The 25,461-nt window shown below is 35.5% G+C and overlaps 1 protein-coding gene across 1 annotated transcript; it reads left to right on the top strand.

Annotated features, from left to right (window-relative positions):
* Positions 1-1,145: 1,145 nt before the first annotated feature.
* On the top strand, positions 1,146-25,324 carry p2ry6 (pyrimidinergic receptor P2Y6). Its single transcript, XM_082183085.1, has 2 exons — positions 1,146-1,300; positions 20,473-25,324. The coding sequence occupies exon 2, from the start codon at positions 20,496-20,498 to the stop codon at positions 21,471-21,473; it is 978 nt and encodes a 325-aa protein (XP_082039211.1). The 5' UTR covers positions 1,146-1,300; positions 20,473-20,495; the 3' UTR covers positions 21,474-25,324.
* Positions 25,325-25,461: the final 137 nt, after the last annotated feature.

Here is a 25,461-nt window from a genome sequence, read left to right as displayed (position 1 = left end):
TATCCAAAACCTCTTCCAGTTAAACCGAGCATTAGTGGATCCATTTCCTTAAAACAAACATGACACATGACCCAGCTTCTGATTAATATTTGCTCCAGTTCACTGGAAATTATAGAAGGACATTTTCATAAACACTAGAACCTCTTGCAGTCTTCCTTTGCCAAGTTTTGTATACACTTGCCAAGGTTTTTTTTTTTTTTTTTTTTTTTTTTTTTCATACTTTCGGAGCAACATAATTTGTGTGAAAAGAAATGATCAGTTTGTTTTGATTCAAAAATGAAGTATAAAATATAGAGGTGGTAAGACGAGTATTTGTATCCTATACGCAGTAAGAAATACAGTGTAATTGATTGCATTTAGTGACTCTAGTGTTGGTTTAAGGACATCTCACTCTGAGTATTGTAAGTATTAGATTTTACCCAAGTATTATCATGCCTGTGGTTATGCCTTAACTTGTTCACTTGTTCTTCGCCTTTACAAATGAGCAAAAACATGAGTGAGTTTGCATGGATCACATAAAATCAGTAAACCTGCAATGCCATGTAATATTAATCAGCAGCTTAGTCAGAACAGCTCTGAAACTTTGGTTAAATCTTTTGTATGTGTGCGTGTGCGTGTGTGTAAACAGAAAACAGAAGCCACCTGCCTGCAGGGCTAAATCATATAGCAACAAAAGAATAATTTGTTGACTGATAGTTTGTTTGTTGATATCAATGGTTGATTATGCCAACCAAACCCTTTAGCAGCCGTTTTAACTTGGGGGCAATTTGAGCTATAGCCTAATGTATATGTTTGCTCCCCTGCTTTCCCCTAGATAATTGATACCTAAGCCTTATGTGCCATACTATAGTATAGACATGTCACATACATAGCCTACATTTAGCTACAAACATTTTCAGAAATTCTGTCAAATTCTTTTTTCAGTTTCCAAAACATTTTATTTGGTGTTTTACACACAATTGCATAAAAAAGTTAAACTCTATAGACAGCATTTGTAACGTCCATTACCATGAATTAATGAATTAATGAATTAATGAATGAATTCTGTAGCACTCAACGTCTTTCAGCCAATCGGATAAGCCTAATGGGCTGGACGTAACGTTACGTGATTAATATTAATGAGACGGGGGCGTTAACGATGACGCGCGAGTCCAAAAAGCAGAAGAGAGCAGTGCAGAATTGTTTAGCTTCTTCACTTTTCTTCGTCTGTCTGACTCTGAGGAGATTCACTTTTGCTTCGCATACAGAGTTTTTATTTACCGATGATCAAAACGGAAATAACTGAAGAGTGGATGCAAAGGTAAGTTTAGGAAGCAATTAAAATTCGTTTACACTTTGTTTTTAACGATATTTGTAATCCATTGGCATGAAATGAGCATTTTAATTACATACATCAGCTTCTTATTCTGGGCATGCATGGTGATATTTAGCTATTGCATGCAGATACTAATTAATGTTAGTTCCTAATCCAGGTTTTATTATAGATATAAAAACATGTCCTAGTCCTAGTCGGTCCTAGTGTTACAAAATTAACATGGAAATGCCATAGGGACACAATTAAACTAAAACAGTGACGCATAAAAGAAACATGTTCTAATTACAATAACAAACAATTACAATAGGTCTACCCATAACTAGTTACAATTACCAGCGCCTGTTACCTATTCAGATTTTATATTCATAGTTCGGATTTTATATAATGTTCAAATGAAAAACTAATTCCATGTAAAAAAAAAATTCTTGATAAAAAGGTTTAGCTTTTTTTGTCATAGATTTTAGGTTAAATCCTTTTATATTCAAATTTTAACTATTGGCTGTGAAATCCATTTATTGATCGATTGATTTAGTAAATAATTTATTGATTGGTTTACAGTTTCAGCTTCACACCATCTGTCACATTTATTTATTTTGTCCAGTTAGTACAGTAATGCAGTGTTATATCACTGTTTGTAAAAATGATCATTCTGATAAATATTAACATCTGTATATATTAAAAGCTCTGTGGAAGTATGATGTAGGATTCCACTGTAAGCCATTGTTTGCAGTGTGGATTCCAGTAGATTAGTGATGCTTCAGTGAATGGATTCTGTGTTTCTTTTATGCACATGGACAGACACTGATGTCTCATTAGGGGAAATAACATCGTGGTGTGGGTAGAATTGTGTGTGTGGGTAGAAAAGAAAACATCGCAAGAGATTGTTGATCCAGATCAGAATCATCAATAGCCTCCTTTTTATATATACTTTGACCTTCTTAAATTAATTGCGATGACAGCCAGTGGTGCCAATGGCAGTTTCCTCAACAGAGAGAAAATACAAGCCAATCTCTAGGAAAAGATAAAAGAGAACCATGTCCCACTCAGAAACATGACTTTCCTTGTCAAAAGTGTTCCACGGATATTTGTTTGTTGCAGTTTTGCTGTGGGGAAATGTCACCGCTTAATGTTGCTTGCAAGCAAACCCATGCTTTAGTGTGCTATTTTTGCACCTGACTGAGTATGATAAATGCTTGCAAGGTGAACAACCCTCTTACCAGTTGGCTATATCTGCTTCTATTTTAATGGCCACACACTATGTCACTTGTTTATGTTGTATAACCAGGGATCATAGTGTTTGAGATGATTTGTAGTTATTGTATTTTCAAGACTTGACAGGATATTTTTCCATTTTTCATTGCAACGGTTGTTTTGTTTGTCTAGCAAGTCTAGTTGTAACACAAGCTTTGTGAAAAGTTTCACTGAAGAAAAAGGTGTGGAAGAGGGTGTTCGGATTCTTCGGAAAATAATAAATGCCTTGAACGTGAAAATGAAACCACACTGCTGTCTTTCTTTAATACTTTAATAAGTCAGAAATCTGTTTGAAATTTGCATAAGAGCTTGTGATATGAAGTGACAGCTAAATTGAGACTTGTTGTCTCAGGTTGCTGCTCTCTGGTTCTCAAACGATCTGTTACCACCCCTGGAGATATTTGCACAAGTGTCACAAGAATACATGTACTCACAGTTAAACAGAACCTCATATACAGCGCTCTTAACACAAATGAGTCCTGATTGGGGTCTCTCAGAGTACATGGATCTAGCCACCAGACAGCTGTCAGCTTACTGTGTTTGCCAAAATCAACAGCCATAACTACCACTCCCTCTCCGTTCTGCGCCTTGAAGCTGTACCGTCTCAGTCAACATTGTTACGTTAATGCAGTTTAGATTCATGTCATAATCTGCCATAATTATGACAAACTCCAGCTGCGTTCTTGGACTTGCTGTCTATTTTTGACCATGAAGGCTTCATGCAAGGACTCAAATTACCCTGGGACACGTTTTATGTAAACACCTTTTTTTTTTTTTTTGCTAATGAAAATGCAACCACATTATCTTTGGGGTAGAGATTTGCTAAATTATGATCTTTTAATCTACAATTTTGACTACAAAAGAAGTCATTCAGACTTGGTATCGGTGCTTTTGACTTATGTCCCGTCGTGACTTATCAGTTGTTACGTGTGTTGTGTAGTGGACTGACTCAGTCGTTAGGTTTGTGCTCCTCTCTGACTGTCAAAGACTAGAATCTGCTCTCCAGTCGATGGAAACAATCTTTATGTGTGTTAAGTCTTAAAGGAGGTGATTCTCTGCAGAATTTTTTTTTGTTATGCTGGTTGAAAGTCATCAGCTTGTTCACGTACGCTGTGCAGACAGAGCAAGAATGGCAGGCAAGCAGCAACAACCTCACTTTCCTTCTGAACTGGCAACAAGTGGCACTGGCAAAGGATCTACGATCTATACAGTATAATCTTCATCAGAGCCAAGCAGACTCTGATTATGGAAACCCTATCATGCAATAAATATTATTACACACTGACAAGTTTTTCTAACTAAACAAACCGAAATCTTGCTGCATCTAATTCTGTTTTTAAGAATTTGTTTATGTTTGGTATTGTAGTGTTACTCACTGTACTATAAAGTTTTCTCACCGGTGAATGACACATGATGTATTGCAGTAACATTGTCTCCGGTGTTCTTGGCTGTGCGCATTCATGCGATTTGCAGGGAGGGTGGGACATACGCTTTTACTGCTATCAGGCTAAAGTTAGCATTTTCCCAAATGTCCAACAGAACCTTTAACCCTCATATGACCTTAGTTTCCTGTTTACACTCAGTGCATTTGGGGTCTATATGACCCCAAAGATGCACAGAGCTTTTGTACAAAAAATATTTTAATAATACAAATTATATATCATTTTTTTCGTTTACTTCTCATCTATATTTTTATGCTGTGTTTTGGGGGATATGAAGTACTTTTTTACCTATTTACTGCAAAATTCCTCAACTACACCATTAGCATACATATGAAATATAACATTTTTATGAAAAAAACACATTTATGATGATCAATTTTAAATATGAGTTGTTTCTGGATATTGATCTAGGTGTTAGATGCAGAATTCTGCCATCTGGTGGTTAGATGTTTTTTTGTAGATAATATAGTTTTAGCCATAAAGTGTAATTACCATATACTTCCAGCAGAGGCCCCATAGAGATCCACTCATTTTTCTGGATGTGACTTATTGCTCTTATAACAGGTTTTTTGATGAATTATATATTTAAACATTTTAAAATACATTAAATCAGTATTTTGTCAAAGTTTAGAATATTTTTTGTTGTTGTTTGAGGTCTTTTGAAGTGTCTTGTTATTGCAATTATGCTATATAAATTTGCAATAATGTCACATAAGTTGCCACTAAAAGAAAATACTTGATTGCCATTACATATTATTTCAATAATCAAAATGTATAAAATGATTAACTTTAGAATAAGAAATACATTTTTAAAAAGTAACATTTAAAAAAAACAAAAAACAAAAAAAAACCAGCTATAGGCGGATAGGAATAGCAGTGAAGAGTAAACACCTGTGTGTCTGTGTGTGTTTGTGTGCAGGCACTTGCATGTGTGTGTGTGTGTAATCATGCTCATTCCACGTTGTTCTTTTGCTCTAGTACCAGGCCTTCATTTATGTGTGAACATTTTTAGATTCATGCTGGAATTATTGATTTTATTTCCCAATTTCTATAAAAATGCTCTCTTTTGCAGTCACACCTGTTTGTTTGTTTGTTTGTGTTTGTCTCTCTGTGTGTATGTTATCTGTGTGTAGTCATGTTCTTTCCACGTTGCATTTGTGCTCTCATACCATACCTTCATTTATGTGTGAAATTTTGTAGATTTATGCAGAAATTATTGATTTTATTTCCCAATTTCTATAAAAATGTTCTCTATTGCAGTCACACCTCTCTCTGTCTGCGTGTGTGTATTTGTGTCTGTGTGTGTGTGGGCGCATATGTGTCTGTGATAATGTTCATTCCACATTGCATTAGTGCTCTAGTACCAGGCCTTCCTTTATGTGTGAGAATTTTCAGATTTATGCTGGAATTATTGATTTTATTTGTCAATTTCTATAAAAATGCTTTCTATTGGAGTCACACCTGTGTGTGTTTGTTTGTGTGTGTTTGTGTGCGCGAGCATGTGTGTGTGCACGTGATCATGTTCGTTCCACATTGCATTTGTGCTCTAGTACCAGGACTTCATTGTGGTATTGAAATTTTCAGATTTATTCTGGATTTATTTATATTTTTTGACAAATGAAAAATAAAAAACATTTTTTTTTCGATTTTCCCATTCATTTCAATGTGGGGTCATATTGACCCCAAAGGTCATGAGTGTGACTTTTTTTTTTTACATACCTTTAGAACAACCGAATCAAGCCCAGTTTTTTTGTGTGTGTATAGATAGATAATGTAGAAAATTATTTATTCCACTGAGATGAAGGGAACCCTTTTTTTTTTATTAAAGAAAAGTCGCTTGGGGTCATATAGACCCCAAAGCACAAATGAGGGTTAAGTACTAAGTATTAGAACGTTTCAGCTAGTTGTTAAGTGTGTCCCCAGCTTTAGCTCAGTAAGAAACAACCTGACAACACCCTGGCAACCACATAGAACATTGTGACAGCGCCCTGCCATAACCCACAACACCTCCGGATATCACATAACAACACCCTATAGAAACCACTTCAGAACACTCTGGAAACTGCATAGCAACACCCTGGCAACACCTTCACCACCGTGGCAACCGTATAGTAACTAGGGCTGGGTATTGACACAAATTTCACAATTCGATTTGATTTCGATTCACAAGCTTGCATTTCGATTACGTTACGATTCGATTGAATGGATATCATGTACAATATATTGCAAATTTTCTCAAGGAAAACAAATCTCTTAACTATTATTGTAAACTATGGGAGTCAGTTGTAACCTATAGGCTTCATTAGCCTACTATAATATTGAAGGTAAAAATTAACTGATTTGTATACAAACACTTAAAATACACTTTTATTTATTTTTATAATAATAAAGTTATATGAAATTATATAAAAATTTAAATGGTGGCTGTCATAAAAAACTTTCCAGATTTATTAAAACATGCATTAAATATTGAAGAACATTAAAAATTATAATGAATATGTAATATGGTGCATATATTTAACAAAATGCTCCTCTCTAGAGTAAATTTTTCTAGCTGAGTTTATGGTCACTGGATATGTTTTTTCTGAGGTAAATGTGACGTTACATGACATTGTTTATGAACGTCTTTCCACGGTTTAAACACTGATTGAGCGATTCCATGTGACATGGTACGGACTTCGATAAGTTGTACTCTATCTTTTAACACACTTTCAGATGCTCAATCATGTTTATTTCGCGCTGTAACTGGTATTATTAAGGCGGAAGAGAAGATCATGTAGTGTTGCTTCTCTTGAGCTGCGCCAGAGCGATCTCACGGCACAGCGCCAAAACGGTAATTATGTTTTTGAATTTCGTAAGAAAATGGACGTAATTTGAAATCTGAGAATTTGTTTCATATCAATAATAACAAAGCACAAAGATTATTGCGATTTATTGGATGGGATGCGCGCAACAATGTTCCATTCATTCATCAACTGAAAACAGGATGACTAATCGATTCTCGGGATTTAAGAATCGATATCGTTTCGTAAAAATGAGAATCGATTAAAATCGAGAAATCGATATTTTTTACCCAGCCCTAATAGCAACACCCTATCAACCACCTAGAATACTCTGAGAGCAGCATAGCAATGCCCTGGCAACCACCCACAACACCCTAGCAATTGCATAGCCACATTATGGCAACACCCTGGCAACTGCATAAAGACACCCAAGCAACCACCTAGAACTCTATATCAGCCGCATAGTGGTGCCCTGACAATCACTCACAACATCCTACCAACCGCATAGCAACACCCTAGCAACCACCTAGTGCATATCAGAAACATAGACTGTAAAAAAAATATGGACGTAGTGTCCGTGACGTCACCCGTAGGTTTCTGAGGAGCATTTTTGAAGCCTAAAGTAGGCGGAGCCGGCCGTCGCCATCTTGGCCTTGCGTCACTCCCGGATAACAGAAAATAGGCAAAGAGGCGGGGCGGGAGTGGAGCTGAGGAGCCTTGCTAATATGATTCTGTACTATTCTGCTAGTTGAAAATGTATTATGCAGTAACTTAATATTACTCTGAGAGTGTGTGTGTGACAGTGATTTATGTGCTTAACGTTACATGTCAGTCACTCTCTTTTTATAGTCTATGGTCCGTCAGCGCGGCATCGCTCAAGTTCGTAGAGATGAGCTTATTCAGTCCATTTTAAATTCTGATTTTGGCCGCCTCTCAAATGGGTTAAACCATAGATATATTGCCTATGAAGTTCAAGTAAATGCGCTAGAAAATCCGCGCTCATTCATGGATGTGCATTTATTGCATGGACGGAGAAAGCACCGACACCTGCAGGATTTCATCTGACGGTACTTAAGCATATTATAATCTATCTGTTCCGTGAGAGCAGAACGAACGAGCCTTTATTGACGTTTTTAAATCTGAAAACTCCAAAAAGCTACGAAATTGTCAGACATCCATTAGTGCATGTTCACAGAGGAAAACAACTGAAATACAGCGCTGGTTGTTCTCTCGAACGATACTCGACGACAACGACGGAATCCTAAGCCGTGGGCGAAGTAATGGGTGTATTAAATTGTAAGAAATAATCCCGGAAAAAAGCACAAAACACTGCAGAGATGGCAAGTTCAGCAGCTAAAATTTGCTTGGTGAAGTGACGGCTAGTAGTAACAACAGCAGACAAACAGCTAGCAATGACATCAGCGGGAATCCATCTGTCACTCAAGTGGCCACACCCTTAATTATGCAGAACTTTAAATATTAATCAACTAAACGGATGAGTTATAAAAAAATTCACCCCCCTCACAGTTGTTATGAAGGGCAAAATTAGCTGTATAGACCAAAGCCACATAGAGATCCAGGCTGTAAACATGTTTTATTCCGCTGTAAAGTTGGTAATTTTAACATGGGGGAGATACAGATTTGACTCGCTTCTGCAGCCAGCCCAAGCGGCCAGTTAATGAATTGCAGTTTAACTCACTTCCGTGTTGGTTTCAAGAGAGAGACGGGGAGGTTGCCGCTTGATCAGAAACCGCAAAGCAACACCATGGAAAACGATCCACAACCAATCCACATTTTCCTAATAAGGAGATCTGATTATTATTGGAATCATTATTGAAGAAACTGCAGTATTTATGTATTTATTTATTTATTTATTTGTGTGTTCATGGGTAAAATAAACACAATAAGATACAAAAAAGATACAAAACTTATTCAATATTAATATAATACTGTATATCACAGAAACATGAGAAAACTTAAACTAAAATTGTGTTGCCTAAAAAAACATGACAGAAAACCAATATGCTTGTATTTGAAACATTCCTCTTTTCGAGAACTCAGTGTTTTAGCTCAATCCCTGCCGAGGCCGGTTTTCTAAATAGTTGGATGTGTGTTGCTGAACCTGTCTAGACAAATCCAGCATGCTGCTTTCATTCCATCTGCCTAGAGACGAATGAATAAGACCTGATGAGGATCAGTGAGATGACTTAGGGTGCAGGGCTCGACTGAAGATTACGAGGTCAAACAGGCACTTACGCAACGGTTACTCAAGATGGACTATCTATGCAATCACTCACACTACTGCAAAGATCTCTGGATTAAAGGCATCTGCTAAATACCTTGCAGGTGTTACTACTGGGCAGACACACGCGCGCACACTCACTCACACACACACACACACACACACACCCACACACACACACACATGGACTTAGACAAAGAGACATTCTTGTGAAACAGAATGTCTCATGTCTGTTGCACAACACTTCTTCATAAGGTTGTCAGACTCAGTGATGAAATAGAAGAACTTTAAGTGTTCACTGCAGCGATGCTTTTACTAATCATAGTTTAGATCAGTTTGTGAAAATGTAAAAATTCACATTTGCTGATGCCATTTCCTGCAGTAATGTGCGTTGTTGATATAACTGGAAATTAAAGCTTTTACTTGAATGTGCATGAACTGGAAATCAGTGAATGCAGCGAGATTTTGTGAAAGTTTCTGCATGTGTACCACTACATAAAACTACAGTTAAAGTGCAGATGAAACATAAGAACACGTTCGTTGTGAATGACCCCTAAAACTGCGTTAGACAGATTGATAAAATCGTATGTAAAACTGAATGCTGTATGCCAGTGATATACTGTAGACTTGTTTGATGATATGAAAATAACAATATTTTGTCTTCTAAAGTCAGTTATCTTTTCTTTGCTTTTATCTGCCTTCATTTGGGGACTTTTCTCCGGAAATATTGAAAATAATTAATTTAATAATTAATTTAAGTATTAAATTATTGTAGCATCTAATTCAATTCAAATTTGTAATCGATTGAAGTGTAACATCATGATATTAATCCATTTTTTGCATTTGTTATAGCATTTATTTACCAAGGATTCAGATTAATATTGTAATTTTAATTCATTAATTCCCTATTCATTTTTGTTTTGATTTAGATTAGAATCTGATGAGAGAACTTTGATAGGATCAAATTTAATTAAACTTTGAAACATTTGTAACATGGATTTCAGTAGTTTCAGAAGCTTATGTGAATGGCTTTTCAGCATGGACAAGTTTCTATTTAAATGACAAATAAAATTATAATTTGGCCATAAAAGCCCACAAAACCTTGTGAATGGAGACTTCAAGGAGTCTTGTATCACCGTTCTAGTGAATTCTTTGCATTCTTTGATAGGGCACCTCATTTGAATATGAATCAACTCATTCAAAATGGGAACTGAAAGGAGTAAAAGAGGAATGTGAACACTTTCTTTTCCTGTCTTTAGCAAGCATGTCACATGATCAGCAGGACACTACTAATAGTAATTGTGCAATGAAATCTTTTTATTGTTTCATGTAACTCAATGTAAACTACATTTTCCATTAATATAACAGTGTGACTAAGAAACTGATGTATGAATGGTTCAAGAGTTCTACATTTAGCATGTATTTTAACATAAGTAAAAACAGGTTTTTGCCCCTGATAATAAGTCACAGTATCAGTAATAAAATGAAATGTCATCAGGATGGGGACAACCAGCGGCTTATTGGGTCTAAATAATGGCTCATTTAAGCTGTTTCTGTGAATAATTATGTTTAGTAGGCTTTATTTTTGATTTTATGGACATTTTGGTACAATATGGTTTCACTGACAGTGCTTAGATTAAGCCAAGATCAGGCCTTAGTTAGGACATTTAAGTAGCTTTTATAAACGTGCATTACTGGTGTGCATCTTGAGACAAAACAATGGCACTGATATATTTTAAGTAGGGCTGTCAAAAGATTAATCGCGATTAATCGCATCCCAAATAAAAGTTTGTGTTTACATAATATGTGTGTGTACTGTGTATAATTATTTTGTATATATAAATACACACACATGCATGTATATATTTAAGAAATATTTGCATACATATACTGTATATATTTATATATAATTTATATTATATATAAATATAATTTTTTATATATATCAATTACAAATTTTTCTTAAATATATACAAGCATGTGTGTGTATTTATATATATATATATATATATATATATATATATTATATACAAATTTAATTATACACAGTACACACACATATATTATTTAAACACAAACTTTTATTTTGGATGCGATTAATCGCGATTAATCTTTTGACAGCCCTAATTTTAAGATATTCCAGTTAGGGTGACCACCATCAAACAAACCAAATGTGGGCTGGTTATAAGTTTGTGTGGGACATGTTACCAACAAACATAACCTGAAACTGTTATATAATGTCTATCTAACTTAATAAAGACATTTGTATTCTGCCTTTCAGCTGATAAAAATACTTTGTTCTTTAGTCCCTTCCAGAAAACACCATTACATCACAATGTAACATAACATGTCTTTATTTTACATGTCATTTAAATTCAACACTGAGCCCAAAGGCAGCAGGCATCATGCAGATAACTATTTTTGAAACAGTTCAGACAAAGTGCAACTAAAATCCAACAAAATCAACAATGAACAAATAATAATCACCGGTCCACATTTTGATTGACAGCCGTCACAACCTACTAGTGACCGTGTTTACTCCTTTCTTTTCAACCATTGGATAGGATTTTAAAAACGGCTGTTGGATTTGTACTTCTGACGAAGCGCCTATAAATAAGCGAAAAACTAGGCGGCAGAATGAATAAATAAAATGCTTTCTTAAAAAGGCAAAAGAATGCATGCACGTTTTCTTAATATAACAATTAAAAACCAATAGACTGATGAAAATGCGGGACATTTTCTCAATATGCGATGTGTGGAACAAGGGGTGAAAAGCGGGAAGGGTGGTCACCCTAATTCCGGTGCAAGTTGCTTTCAGTAAAAACAGCCTGAAGCATGCATTTTAGTCTGGGACTATGTTTAAACCTTGTCTGTGAAACTGGGGAACATGTAGACCAACAAATGCCTCTTTGTGGTGAATCAGTACAGAGACCTCATGTGTTTGCTTATAGAAGTTTGTGTGAGAATAGCTTCACTTGCATTTATTTACCAAAGATTCTGGGGCCATATGCACATGCTCTTAAGAATAGCCTTAAGTTTTGAATTGTGAGTGAAGAAATTCATAGTAAAAAAGTAGGACTTTTCTAAGAGTAGAAGATTTTTATAAATAAACTAAAAGCAAGTTTCAGCAAAGTCAAAGACAGATTCTTAAGTGCTGACTTAGATCACACCTAACTGTTGTGGCTACTGTGATGTAGACAAAATGGCTGCCCTTAACCACTGAATCAGCCAATCATGAGTCTGCAAGGAAATGACCTAAAAGCATCATATTCACCATTCATTTGTTCATGATTTATTACAACACATAAAATGGTATTTTATTAACAGGTTACTTTAATGTTGAATAATTATTTGTATTCTATGCATCATGTGCAAAAAATGTGCAACATATAATGCATTTTCAGTTCACTTTATCAAAATAAAATAACATACTGAATACTCTGCCTAAAACAGACCTATTATAAGCAACATAATTATAATTTGTAGAATAATTCTAAGCACTCAGAACTTGCTATAAAAGTTGTTTTCGTTGCTCTTTTTTTGCTAAATTAAAATGGCAACTCACATGACTAAATTTTTTTCATTTACAGACAAGCATATACTAAATAAAAGATTAGTTATGAGTTGTGGTTAAATATCTCTTCAGCTAGCCTAGAAATCTAGACGCACCCTTAGCGGCAGCAAAATTTATTTTGCAGCCAGGGCAGTGTAGCAACTCTCCATTGACTTTCGAGCTGCAAAAACCTAAATTGGGTCAGGCCAATCACGTCGTGTATACAGTAGGCGGAGCGGGCTTAATATAATGACGACAGAGTTGTGACGGTTACCTACCTACAATATTTTTGTAGACAACGGAGGGCCGCCCCTCCCTTATCTTTACTCAACTGCAGCGTTTTAAATTTCACTCTTGGTCTCTTACCCTGCCATATGAATCTGGAAATCAATTTGTCCCATTCTGTAAATAGTTTTTTGGGCAAGGCAATAGGTAAAGACTGAAATAGATAAAGTAATCTTGGAAGTATGTTTTGCTTGAGTGAGTCAATTCTAGATCTCATATTTAAAGGGATACTTTACCGTTTTTTCATATTAAACTATGTTATTCCCTTAAATAAGACGAGTTGATACATACCTCTCTCGTCTCAGTGCGTGCACTTAATCCCTCTGTCTTGCGGCGAAACTTTGTTAGCCCAGTTCATTTAATATGGGCCAAGCAGAGAAGCTACCAAACACCTCCACGTTTTCCCTATTTAAATACAGTTACTCGCGAAGTGTAACTCGACCTAGAACGGTGACACAAAACAAAACGTTGCGCTTTTCTAAGCGTGTAAAATGGATAACTATTTTGTATGGCGGAATACCATAGCAAGTGCTTGTAAGCACTTCGACTTGGCGCAGTAATATCTTCACTCGTGGAAAAATCCTCTCACCGGCCCCCGCTCCCTCTAGTGAAGATATTACTGCGCCAAGTCGAAGTGCTTACAAGCACTTGCTATGGTATTCCGCCATACAAAATAGTTATCCATTTTACACGCTTAGAAAAGCGCAACGTTTTGTTTTGTGTCACCGTCCTAGGTCGAGTTACACTTCGCGAGTAACTGTATTTAAATAGGGAAAACGTGGAGGTGTTTGGTAGCTTCTCTGCTTGGCCCATATTAAATGAACTGGGCTAACAAAGTTTCGCCGCAAGACAGAGGGATTTAGTGCACGCACTGAGACGAGAGAGGTATGTATCAACTCGTCTTAGTTAAGGGAATAACATAGTTTAATATGAAAAAACGGTAAAGTATCCCTTTAAAAAAAAAAGGTAATAGATTCCATCTTGCAATGTCTATTTTATTTTATTTTTATTAATGGGACCATAATTAATATAAAATAAGATTAAGATTATAATATAGGATTTACTATTTTATAACACTTATGTCCTTTATATCTTTGGAGATATGTATTCCAAAATATTTAATACATTTAAGATCCCTTTTTTAATCAATAGTCTTTTTTATTTTATTTCGGTGGATTGTAGTTAAAAGTCAATACTTTTATCCAAAGATTTTTAATGTTTCCATTAGCTCAACCAACAACTCAGTTGGATCCTTTAAATATACCAATATGTCGTCGGCAAAAAGTGCTGCTTTGTGCTCATCTTCTTTAATATATACCTTTTATTTTTGAATTTTGCCCAATCCACTGTTCCAAGGGTTCAATAAACAATGCAAAGAGGAGAGGGGAAAGAGGGCACCCTTGTCTTGTACCCCTACCCAATGTGAAGCTCCCTGACAGATCACCATTTATTTTAATTCTTGCGGAAGGACAAGAATATATGTTTTGAATTATTTGAATAAACTTTGCATGGAAATTAAACTTTGAAAGAACACTCTTAAGAAAAAGCCAATTTACTAAATCAAAAGTCTTCTCGGCATCAAGGCTTAAAAGAACAGCCTGTAAATGACATTCCTGAATATGATTGAAAATATGGAGAGTCCATTGTTCTGTGTTTGTCTATGGAGAGTGTGTGGTTTCAACATATTAGGCAAGGCAAGGCAAGTTTATTTATATAGCACATTTCATACACAATGGCAATTCAAAGTGCTTTACATAGAAGAAATTAAAATAATAAAAAGAAATAAGAATAATTAAAACAGTTTAGAAAAATTAAATAAAGTACAGTACAAACAGTCGGACACAGTGCTCATTCAGTAAATGCATATTACAGTCATCATGCTACTCCTAACAAGGTTAGGATACCTCTCCAGCACTCTTAAATTTAGGAAATGTGACCTATAGTCTGTACATTTATGAATCACATATTCTTAGGGATAAGTGCAAAATGACATCATTCTTAGAATTCTGACACGGGCCGTTTACACAGAATGCATTTTTCATTCCAATGCACTACTTTTCCATTGTTTTTCTATGTAAACACGCTAGACGGACGTGTATAAACAGTTGTGCTCGTGTCCTGTGTCTTTTGCAGCGTGACACCGTGTTCTAAAAACGTACGTGGCTCTCAAGTTAAAATATGTTCAAATTTTAAAAAACATTTTCCCCATTCCACTGCCCGCGTCCAGCATTTTTCAAAGCAAAAACGAGTTCTGTGAATACGTTTTCCCATTCCACTGCACAACTTTTCCATTATTCCATTATTTTTCATGAAGTAGGCACGCGCTTGAAGGACATGATGTATGACCGTTGCGCTCGCATCTCACGTCTTTTGCAACGTCTCGCGCATGAGTTCTCGATCACACAGAAGCGGGCAGTGGAATGGGGGAAAAACATTGATCTCGAGACGCGTTTTTTAAAAAGTTGAACTGATAATAAAGTAGCGTACTGGAATGGAAAAATGCGTTCTGTGTGAACTGTGAACGGCCCCTGACAGTGAATTCTCAAAAACGCGGCGCTCAAGTTAAAAGAAGTTCAGCTTTTAAAAAATGCATCTCGAGACCTTGCGTTTTCCCCCCATTCCTTTCAGGGTTCTGCCCTGGCAGCCTTGCCTGTGTTATCTTTGTTTCATCTCTATGTTTGTGTTGTGTGTCAGCACATGGCTTTGTCTTTGTTTGTGTTTGCCATGTGCAGCTCTTGTTCAGCCTCCTTGTTTAGTCCTTGTCTAGTCCTCGTTTGCTTGATTGGTTTCATCTGATACTCATGCCCTGTTCCCGTTATATTGTGCCTCTTTCCCTCATGTCTTTGCTGGTTTGTTGTGTGCGTTCATTGTGTGTATGCGGTTCTCACAAATATTGTCAGTCAGTGCTAGATTTAGTTTTCCTTGTTTGATTATTTCCTTTTTGTTAAATTCTAGTTTTGTTAAAGTTTTTTTTTTGTTCTTAGTCTAGGTCTAGTATTTATTTATTTTTATTCTAGTTTGCTCAAGCCTTGTTTTTGGTTTCTCTTGATTTTTATATTTTGCTAAGTAATCTTTAAATTATTTTGTTTCTCTAGTTCTTAAGGTTGCAGTCTTGTTTTATTTCTTTTTGTTTGTAAGTTCCAGTTACTTATTTCTAGAAATGATTTATTTTATTTACTTTATTTTTTCCTTTGCCAGCTCCAGTTATTTTTTTGTCTATTTTGTTTTCTCTAGTCATAGTTGTCAGTTTTTTGTTTCTGTTATCGCTTGTCTCGTCTTTTTGAGTCTTGTGTTGATTCCTGTTCTGTCATCGACTCTCCTGTCCTGGCAAGCCACTCTTTTATTATTTTTTTTTTTGCTTTATTTAGTTTGACAGGGACATTGTACATTAATAAAAACATTCCTGTAAATGTACCAGAATTAGCCAAAGGCTATTTTTCATCCGTAGTCCCTGGACAAGATGTTACAAGTCAACCTAAAGAAAATATGATTAAGAATACACAATAGAAAATTTAATAATTACACAATACAATAAAAATCTTTTTAAACAATTTAAGATCAATTAAAAACAATGCAACAAAATAAACAATAATAGGATGGCTAGCAGATATAAGATTCTAGTGTTGACAGATCTGAGTACTGATTAACCAATTCTTCAATTGAGCCCTAAATAAAGCATATGTGTCTAGATCTCTTATAGTTGTCGGAATAGTATTCCATTCTTGCGCAGCTTTAACAGAAAAGGCAGGTTGACTAAATTTGCTTCGTCTAAGCGGTATGATACAGTCTTGTCTTAATGCGCCTCTTGTAGAGCGATAATCAGTTGTTCTAATACGAACTAGCTGACCAAGAGGGGGAGAAGATAAACCATAAATAATTGTATACATCAAGCATACATTTGCATACTTAATCATGTTTTCCCAACTCAATAAATTATATTTTTTCAGTATTGGACAATGATGAAAATATACCTTGTGCCTAGTGCTGGTACATCTCACCTATGCCAAGCCTCTGGTTCCTTGGCTCTGGCTGCTGTCAAGTTTCCACCATTGCCATAGAGCCTGGAGTTGTCTTATCCCTGACCAGCCTGTTCTTCTGCCCTATTGTTTGGACTGTTCCTGCCTGTCTTTTGTCTTTGTTAATAAATATCTCTCCCTGCTCATTCTGCGCCTGGGTCATCCCTTCTCTGAATCCTGACAATTCCCGCACCTCGTGTTTTTCAAAGCAAAAACATTCTGTGTGAATGGCCCCTTACTGAGCAGCTTTATGCACACAGCACCAGAATTTTAAACCCAAACATTTATATGATGTCCTCAACATCCCAACATCTTTTCTCACGTCTGTCTGTTAAACATCTTTACACAAAAAACCCACTCCACTGCTTGTCAAGTGATGCTTTCCTGCCCTAAATTTTCCTAACTGCATAATGCATTTTTATTAGTGACATCAAGTATGATTATAATTCTAAGCTTCTCATGTGAATTTACAACTAGGCTAGTCATATGGGAAAATGATGTCTATAAATCCAGTCTTTACCATCTGAGTTGTGTCTTAACATGCAGTGTTATCCAACACCAGAGAATATGGAGTAAAATATAGCAGTGTAGACGGCCTGAGTGCTCTAACTCGGCAGAACGATTAATGAACTTGCCCAGTGGCTCCTAAGAGTCTTACAAACGGTTAGTGACCTTACTTCCTGCATGAATCCTGCAACATTATTGAATGTTTACTCTAATTGGGTTTGAACGAGCTATGTTTTTACTCTAATTGGTTTTTACCTACTATATTTGGACTATACAAATGTGTTTTGCATGCACACAGAGAATCAGGGCCGGCGCTATCCTGCAGCCTCAGTCAAGATGAATGTGAAAATAGATTGTAATGATGAAATAGACTCTTAAAAAAAAAAAAAAAAAAACACATACTGTATGATAAGTGCATAGATTTTCTAGGCTACTTTCTGGGATATTAGGCTACTATAGCAGCATTTTAGTCAAGTACAGTCTGTTTTGTCACATTTGACACAAACTACCACGAAAATTGCTGCTAAGTAGGCTTGATGATTTTATTATTATTTATACATTTTTTTTTCATGTTTAGAGGGCTAGTTAGTTGATTATTTCATTGTATTGTTATTATTTGTCACTGGTTGCAGTTCAGGCTGTTATACTGTAACTCACCATGAAATTATGCATCTGTTAAACGGGTCTCAATAAGTGTGTTACATGTTTGTGAAGCGGTCATAAGCGTGTTTCATAGTAAAGTAATCACAGTTAATTTCCACACATTTCCATAAGCACTTTCCACACACGCCCATTATCTCGGTTCCTCTCAAAATGAGTAGTAAGTAACATTTTTCTTTTATTTAATTTTATTTACTCGGTTTGCTTTTTTTTTATTTTTTTTTTATTTTTTTTTTTATCTTCCTTGCCATAAAATGAAAAGTGTTTTTTTCTCTCTCTCTGAAACAAATCTGATCTTGTTCATGGATGAATGAACTCTCGAATCTGTGGTTTTTGAAATGTAAATTGATGCAGCATTACTGTACTCAACAGACTTGTTATATTGTTGAGATGTTCGTTTGTCAGTGAGAACCACAACTGAGAATTTAAAATGGTTGTTTTATTTTAATTTTTTTTATTATTGTTCTTTCTTGTGAGAAATACAGACATTTCTAAACTGAATTCTATGATTGTTGTGATTATTTCTTTGAATTTGAGTTTATGTAACTGGTGGCATTTAGGCTATCTGGGTTATTTTCCTTAAACTATTGACAGGGTTACCCCTGTCTGGCGCCCGAATTTATAAACTTTAAATCTTTAATTCAAATCCTTGGTTTGAATTTTGAATTTATTATTGGGGCCACCGTTGCAACTTTTGGTGGTGGTGGGGTGGTCCTTGTCTGGATTCATGGTAAAACCACTGAAATTGTGTAACTAGGACTTATTTATATATGATGGTCTAAAATTTGTTTATTTCATGGATATGGAGTAAAATTTTTCAATGTGTTAGCCCAGGCAATTTTCCTTTTTGTTTTATGTAATGTTATTCAGTGCTGTGCCATCTGTATTTGCTCAGTAGTTTTTAGATTAATAATTGTGGTAGCAACATACGGGTCGACAAATATGTGAATGGGCCACATTTGTTATTCTAGCTGGGGATACTTTGTGCTAATTCATTGCCCCCTTTCTTTACTTCATATGCCCCCTCTTCAATGTTCCGCTGACACTGGTGTTTGGAACTCTTTTATTGTGCTACTGAAAATAATTTACCAGTGTCATTTAAGGATCTATTTATTTTAAGTTCTCTAGGAAAGAAAAAAATATCACCATTGAGATCTTATATATCAGTGTTTCTTCTACACAGCAGTGAGATACCTTTGCTTATGTCACCTTCTTTTCTCCTGGGAAAGACTCCAATAATGTCTCCTATGATTTCAGAAGAGATATTAGCAATACCTCAAACTGTGCCAACATTCAAATGTCAGAGATTTCAATATGAACTATGAATTCAACATCAAATGGTTGTTTCATTTGTGTCTATTTTAATTACTCCCAACTGAAATTATATGAGAAACATACTGAGACAATTAAAGTTCATACTCAATGAGAACTCGATCTCCAGAGCTGTGAAAAAACATAATATTTTCCTCTGGATAAGTGTAATTCAAAGTGCTTTGCTTTGAATCTTTATTGAAAGGATTGTGGACAGGTAATGGTGGGGAGGGATCAAAATATGAATTTATTGATTTTGATGTTTGGCTCCATTTTGATACATTTGGGGTAAAGTGTTTGTCCACCATTTTTAATAACCCATAAAACAAAATGTAATTTATAAAATATAAAGATAATATTATATAATATTATAAGGGATAATGTTCAGTTAAAGTTTATTTTAAGACTATTATTGGCTGACTGTACATTATCCCGGTTATCACATGCATATTCACCAAATAAATAAATATGTGGCCAGTTTCAGTAAGTGGTGTCATATACAACTAAAACGCACAATAAAAAACACCAAGAACAATCTCTAGCATTGTTGGCCAAAACAGAATGAAGTATTCCAGAGAGCTGTGCAATAAAACAGTTAAATATACCCAAAAGCAAGCACCAACCACCTAGCAATGCACTGAAAGCACCAAGAAAATGCATTGTTGAACACGGCAGTGTTATTTTAGTATCACTGAGATGCTATTATATTGTTTATTAATATTTTGAATTATTTAGAATTTAAAATTTTCCAGTTTCATTTTATTTCTATGTCTATGTAGTTTTTATTAAGTTATTTAAATTTGAGTTATTTTAGAACATCAAGGTAAACCAAATGAAAATGAGAAATATTGTCTTGGCAACAAGCTGAAATAAAATAAGTTTAAGTTTTTTGATATATTTTATTTTATTTCAGATAACATTTATTTTTCTGAAATTTTTCAGTTTTTCAGTATTTTTTTAAATAGTTTTAGTTTCAATTAACTATAATAACCCTTCCGTACAGTCAACCACCACTTACGTTTTCTTCAGAAAAAGTAAAAATCTAGTTTCTAATAATTATTATCCATGTATGACTACACTGACTCCTGAACATTTCTGTTTTTTCAGAATGTGAGGCAATATCCATTAAGATGGAATCTCTTAACCATTCCACCTCCACTTTGCCTTCCTGCACCTACAAGGAGGAGTTCAAGCGCTACCTCCTCCCGTCCGTCTACAGCCTGGTCTTCATCTTTGGACTGCCGCTCAATTTCATCATCATCCTGCGGATCTGGGGCTCACGGCGCACAATGACGCGGACCAAGATCTACATGCTGAATCTAGCCGTGGCGGACTTCCTGTACGTCTGTTCCCTTCCTCTTCTCATATACAACTATGCCAGCAAGGACTACTGGCCGTTCGGCGACTTCACCTGCCGTCTGGTTCGCTTTCAGTTCTACAGCAACCTTCACGGAAGCATCTTCTTCCTCACCTGCATCAGCTTCCAGCGCTACATGGGCATCTGCCATCCGATGACGCTGTGGCCTAAACAGGGCGGGCGCAGGCTGGCATGGTTGGTCTGCGCTGGGGTTTGGGTGGCCGTCGTTTTGCTCTGCGCTCCCACGTTTGAGTTCGCCGCCACCGGCATCCAGCGCAACCGCACGGTGTGCTACGACCTGAGCGTTCCCCTTCGTTCAACAGAATACTTCCCGTACGGCATCACCTTGACCTGCCTGGGCTTCGTCGTGCCCTTTCTGGTGATCGTGGTGCTGTACTGCAAAATGACACGGGTTCTCTGGCAGGTCGGCGAAGCCAGAGAAGTCTCGGCCGCGGAGAAGAAGAATAAAGCCATCAGGATGATCATCATTGTAACGCTGGTGTTCGCCATCAGCTTTTTGCCGTTCCACGTGACAAAGACGCTCTACCTGCTAGTGAGGACTTTTCCCACGGCCCCCTGCGAACTGAGGAACCTGCTGGCTGTGGTGTACAAATGCACCAGACCCTTTGCCAGCATGAACAGTGTTTTGGACCCCATTCTGTTCTACTTCACCCAGCCGCAGTACAGGCGCAGCACCAGAAGCCTGCTGCTCAAAATCACCTCACTGAAAGACAAGACTGCCAAAATCTGACTGGAACACATCTGGTTTTGTCTAATATTACTGTATATTAAAGGTTTGGTTCACACAAAAATAAAAATTATGTCATTAATTACTCACCCTCATGTCGTTCCAAATACGTAAGACTTATGTTCATATTCTAAACTCAAATGAAGTTCAATTTAATGAAATCTGAGAGCTTTCTGTCCCTCCATTGACAGCCTATGCAACTACCAATTTCAATCCCCAGAAAGGTACAGTAGCAAAGATGTCACATCATTAAAGTAATCCATGTGAGTCCAGTGGTTTCACATCAATTTTATTAAGTGACGCGAGTGCTTTGTGTGCGGAAAAAAAACACATAATTTACCACTTTATTAACAAAATATTAATCTCCAACACGTTCATGACAGCACCACGTTGTATGTGTTGTGTTGATGTGAGAGCAGGCGTTGTTGCGTGTATGTGTTATGGAGATTATTGTTTTATAAATAAAGTGGTAAATTATGTTTTGTTGTGCAAAAAAGCACTCACGTCGCTTCATAAAATTGAGTTTAAACCACTGGAGTCACATGGATTACTTTTATGATGTCTTTACTACCTTTCTGGGGCTTGAAAGTGGTGGTTGCACAGGCTGTCAATGGAGGGACAGAAAGCTCTCAGATTTTATTAAAAAGATCTTCATTTGAGTTCGGAATATGAACAAAAGTCTTACAGGTTTGGAGGGACATGAGGGTTAGTAATTAATGACAGGATTTAAATTTTGGGGTGAACAAACCCAAAAATGTAGTGTCTTGTAATGCAAGACACTACAGTCAAATACATTGTTTTATTCATGCACTGGACTTTTGAGATTTTAGGCTATTTTGCTTCCATAACTTGTCTTATTTCAGACTAGTCAAAAGAACATCCAAAATACACATTTAAGTGTTTAATTTATTACACTTTATCTATTTGCATCTGTATTTCTATTATAAATACATATCTTTAAAAGCTTTGAGTTTTTTTTCACCTGCACTCAACCAGAAATCTCCACTTCAGCAGCTTTACATACTCCAAACTTTTGTTTTATTCCTTTCTATATTAGTTTGTTCATATATCATTTGTACATTTTTGTACATTTATAAATTTTTTGTATCATGTATCAGTATGTTCTGATTTATGGACTGATAAAAAGAGATATCCAAAATCTCCTTTGTAAAAACCTGAAATGAATCAATCATTTTAAATCTGGCTTTATCCTGTGTTCAGATTCTGGTTCTGGAAATTTACACAAATGAGTGCATTTAAAAAAAAAAGAGATAAGGCATCGTTAGCATATTTAAATGACATTTCTAACAACTATCAAGTATGGTGATATCTATTAGTTAAAAAAATATTGCACATATTTACCTGTGGTGTCTTGCATTAAGATACTATATAGGTTGTGTGGATGTTGAAACCAATTTTTTAAAAATATTTATATACAAAACGTACAAAGCATTTAGGATCTCTACTGTGATAGTAGTATGTAATGGCTGAAGGAAGTGACCCTTTTGATCGATTCAGTGTTACAAAAAATAATTTATGAAGATTGAAACTATCGTGCATCACCCTATGGACATTTGCATTTGCTTTGAGTTAGAGAACAGCCCACCAAAGCATGGCAGATGACTAGTGGAGCTGTGAGCTCGTATCTGAGGGGTTTGAACCCTGTGAATGGCAGCTGAATGAGAGGACTAGTTTGGCTGATCCAGTCAATATCAGCTGATCTCTCCTTACATGTGAAAAGGTGGTGCATTTTATTAACATGTTATGATGGCAATAGGACATAAGAAAAGATACAGTTGCTGACATAAGACTAATAGAGCTGAGAAATAAGAAATGTTTCTAATCCAAGAGGATTTAGAGTGCAACTTAAAAAAAAATGTTTTTCAATGAAGTTACATTAGTGGTAAATGTATGAACTTTTTTTTTTAAATTTTAATATGAAAGAAAAGGAAATCACACATTCTTTATTCATATTAAGAAGTTTTATTTATATATTTTTGTAATATATAATTATGTTGTATGACTTGTACGTGTGTGTGTGTGTTTATATATAAAAAAAAAATATGAAGCAGCACAACTGTTTTCAACATTGATAAATATAAGAAATGTTTCTTGAGCAGCAAATCAGTATATTAGAATGATTTCTGAAGGATCATGTGACACTGAAGACTGGAGTAATGATGATGAAAATTCAGCTTTGACATTACAGGGGAAAAAAAGATTACTTTTTTATGTTTTCACTGTATTTTGATTAAATAAATGCAGCCTTGGTGAATATAAGAGACTTTCAAAAAATATATATAAAAAAAAACATTCAGTGACCCCAAACTTTTGAATGGTACAGTATGCATGATATAGGCTAGGTGCAAGGTATCTCTTTTGAAACAGTGATATGTGGAATTATGGATGAGATATAGAGATGAATAGAAGCATTTGGAATGGAAAGAATAACACCATCTGTTTACCATACTACATCTGCTGCACATTATCTAACGGAAAGTCATTATCAGATGTTTGATGGTTTAATAACACGTTGCACAGCTCAACATCCTTATGAAGTGACGTCTTGTCCTACAAGAGAAGGATCTAGTGTTAACAACAACATATGAACAGTGCCTGATTCAGGAACAGAGCTGTGCTGCTGTTCTGTCATTGTGTTTTCATGAACAGGGCAGTTTAATCACAGATATAGACAAGTTTTATTTGAAACTTCAGCTTGACCAAAATCTACAAAACCTTATAAATACCATCAACAAAAAAGCAATGCACCAACACAGTATATTTGAATGTGTTTCAGCCGTTTGGCCAGTATTATGTATGTGATTTGATTTTTGATTTTTGATGAATTTTGTCTTGTCTATTAAATCTGCTGTATATATCTGATGGGCAAATAAGAAACTTTTCCTTCAATGTGCACAAATACGAAGCTAAATAAAATAGTTTTTTTTTATGTTCGGAGTGGAATACTAACATACTGCATACTACACTGCAATCACTGTATACTATATCCTGTGGTTTCATTTGATTTGTTTGTGAAACATTATGCATTCATTTGCGGTGATAAACATTTCAAACAGAAGTATCCTATACATGACCTTTCCATGTTGCATATTTGATTCATCAAGTGGCATTCAATTATCATAAAATAAAATAAAAATAAATATTATTTAGCATTTTTAAATCCTGAAAAAAAAAGTGCTAGTCCAATCAAATAATGAGTAAAGAAATGACTAGCTAATATTATTTCAGGTTCATCATACTAGAAGTGGAAGGTCAAGTAGGGAATTTTGGATACGTTAGCACAGTATGCTCTGGTTGTACACAGTTTTTTTTTTGCAAATGTAGCAGATCTTGTATATTCCATGCATACAAACAATTTGCATACACTATATAATAGTGCAGAGATAGTAGTATTGTATGCTATAGGCTAGTGCTACATAGTTAACTAATGTGCAACTTCAACTTACTTTGAAGCAACAAGCAGTTGTGTCTCAGGCATTATGAAGGACCTATAGGTGGTATAGTTTACCTATGAAAACTTTTTTGTTAATAAAGCAGATGTGATGTTTGCACATTAAACTGGTCTTTTGCTTCCTGCTTCAGTATAAATGGTCAAGCATTATTTGAGCATTTACAGAGTGAAAGAATTTAAAGTAATGAAATGAACATGGGGCAAAATTCATCACTGTCCATATAATGATAAATACATAGTCACTGTTATCCAAATGTACTTAAAGCAAAGTCATTACATCTGTGTCTATATTGTAGTATATGAATACAATATATTTTTCAAGTAAGTACACTAGTTATTGAATGCTTGTTGTCAATGTGCTAATAAAATGTCCGACAATTAATGTTTGTCTTTGCTTTTGATTTATACATATCAAATACTATTTCTCTAAATAATTTGGTAATCTCAAGATGTAAGTATAATATTAAATTAAGCTATTAAAATATATGTCCTAAATGTTGTAAATTGTTCTTCATGAGG

The sequence above is a fragment of the Leuciscus leuciscus genome, assembly GCF_965113295.1.
Source record: "Leuciscus leuciscus genome assembly, chromosome: 10".
NCBI classification, from domain to species: Eukaryota; Metazoa; Chordata; class Actinopteri; order Cypriniformes; family Leuciscidae; genus Leuciscus; species Leuciscus leuciscus.
Note: the sequence above shows the minus strand (reverse complement) of the source record. Positions and strands in the feature narration are given on the sequence as shown.

Coding starts and splice junctions, on each gene's coding strand:
- p2ry6 (XM_082183085.1), top strand. CDS start 20,496: ATGGAATCTCTTAACCATTCCACCTCCACTTTGCCTTCCTGCACCTAC.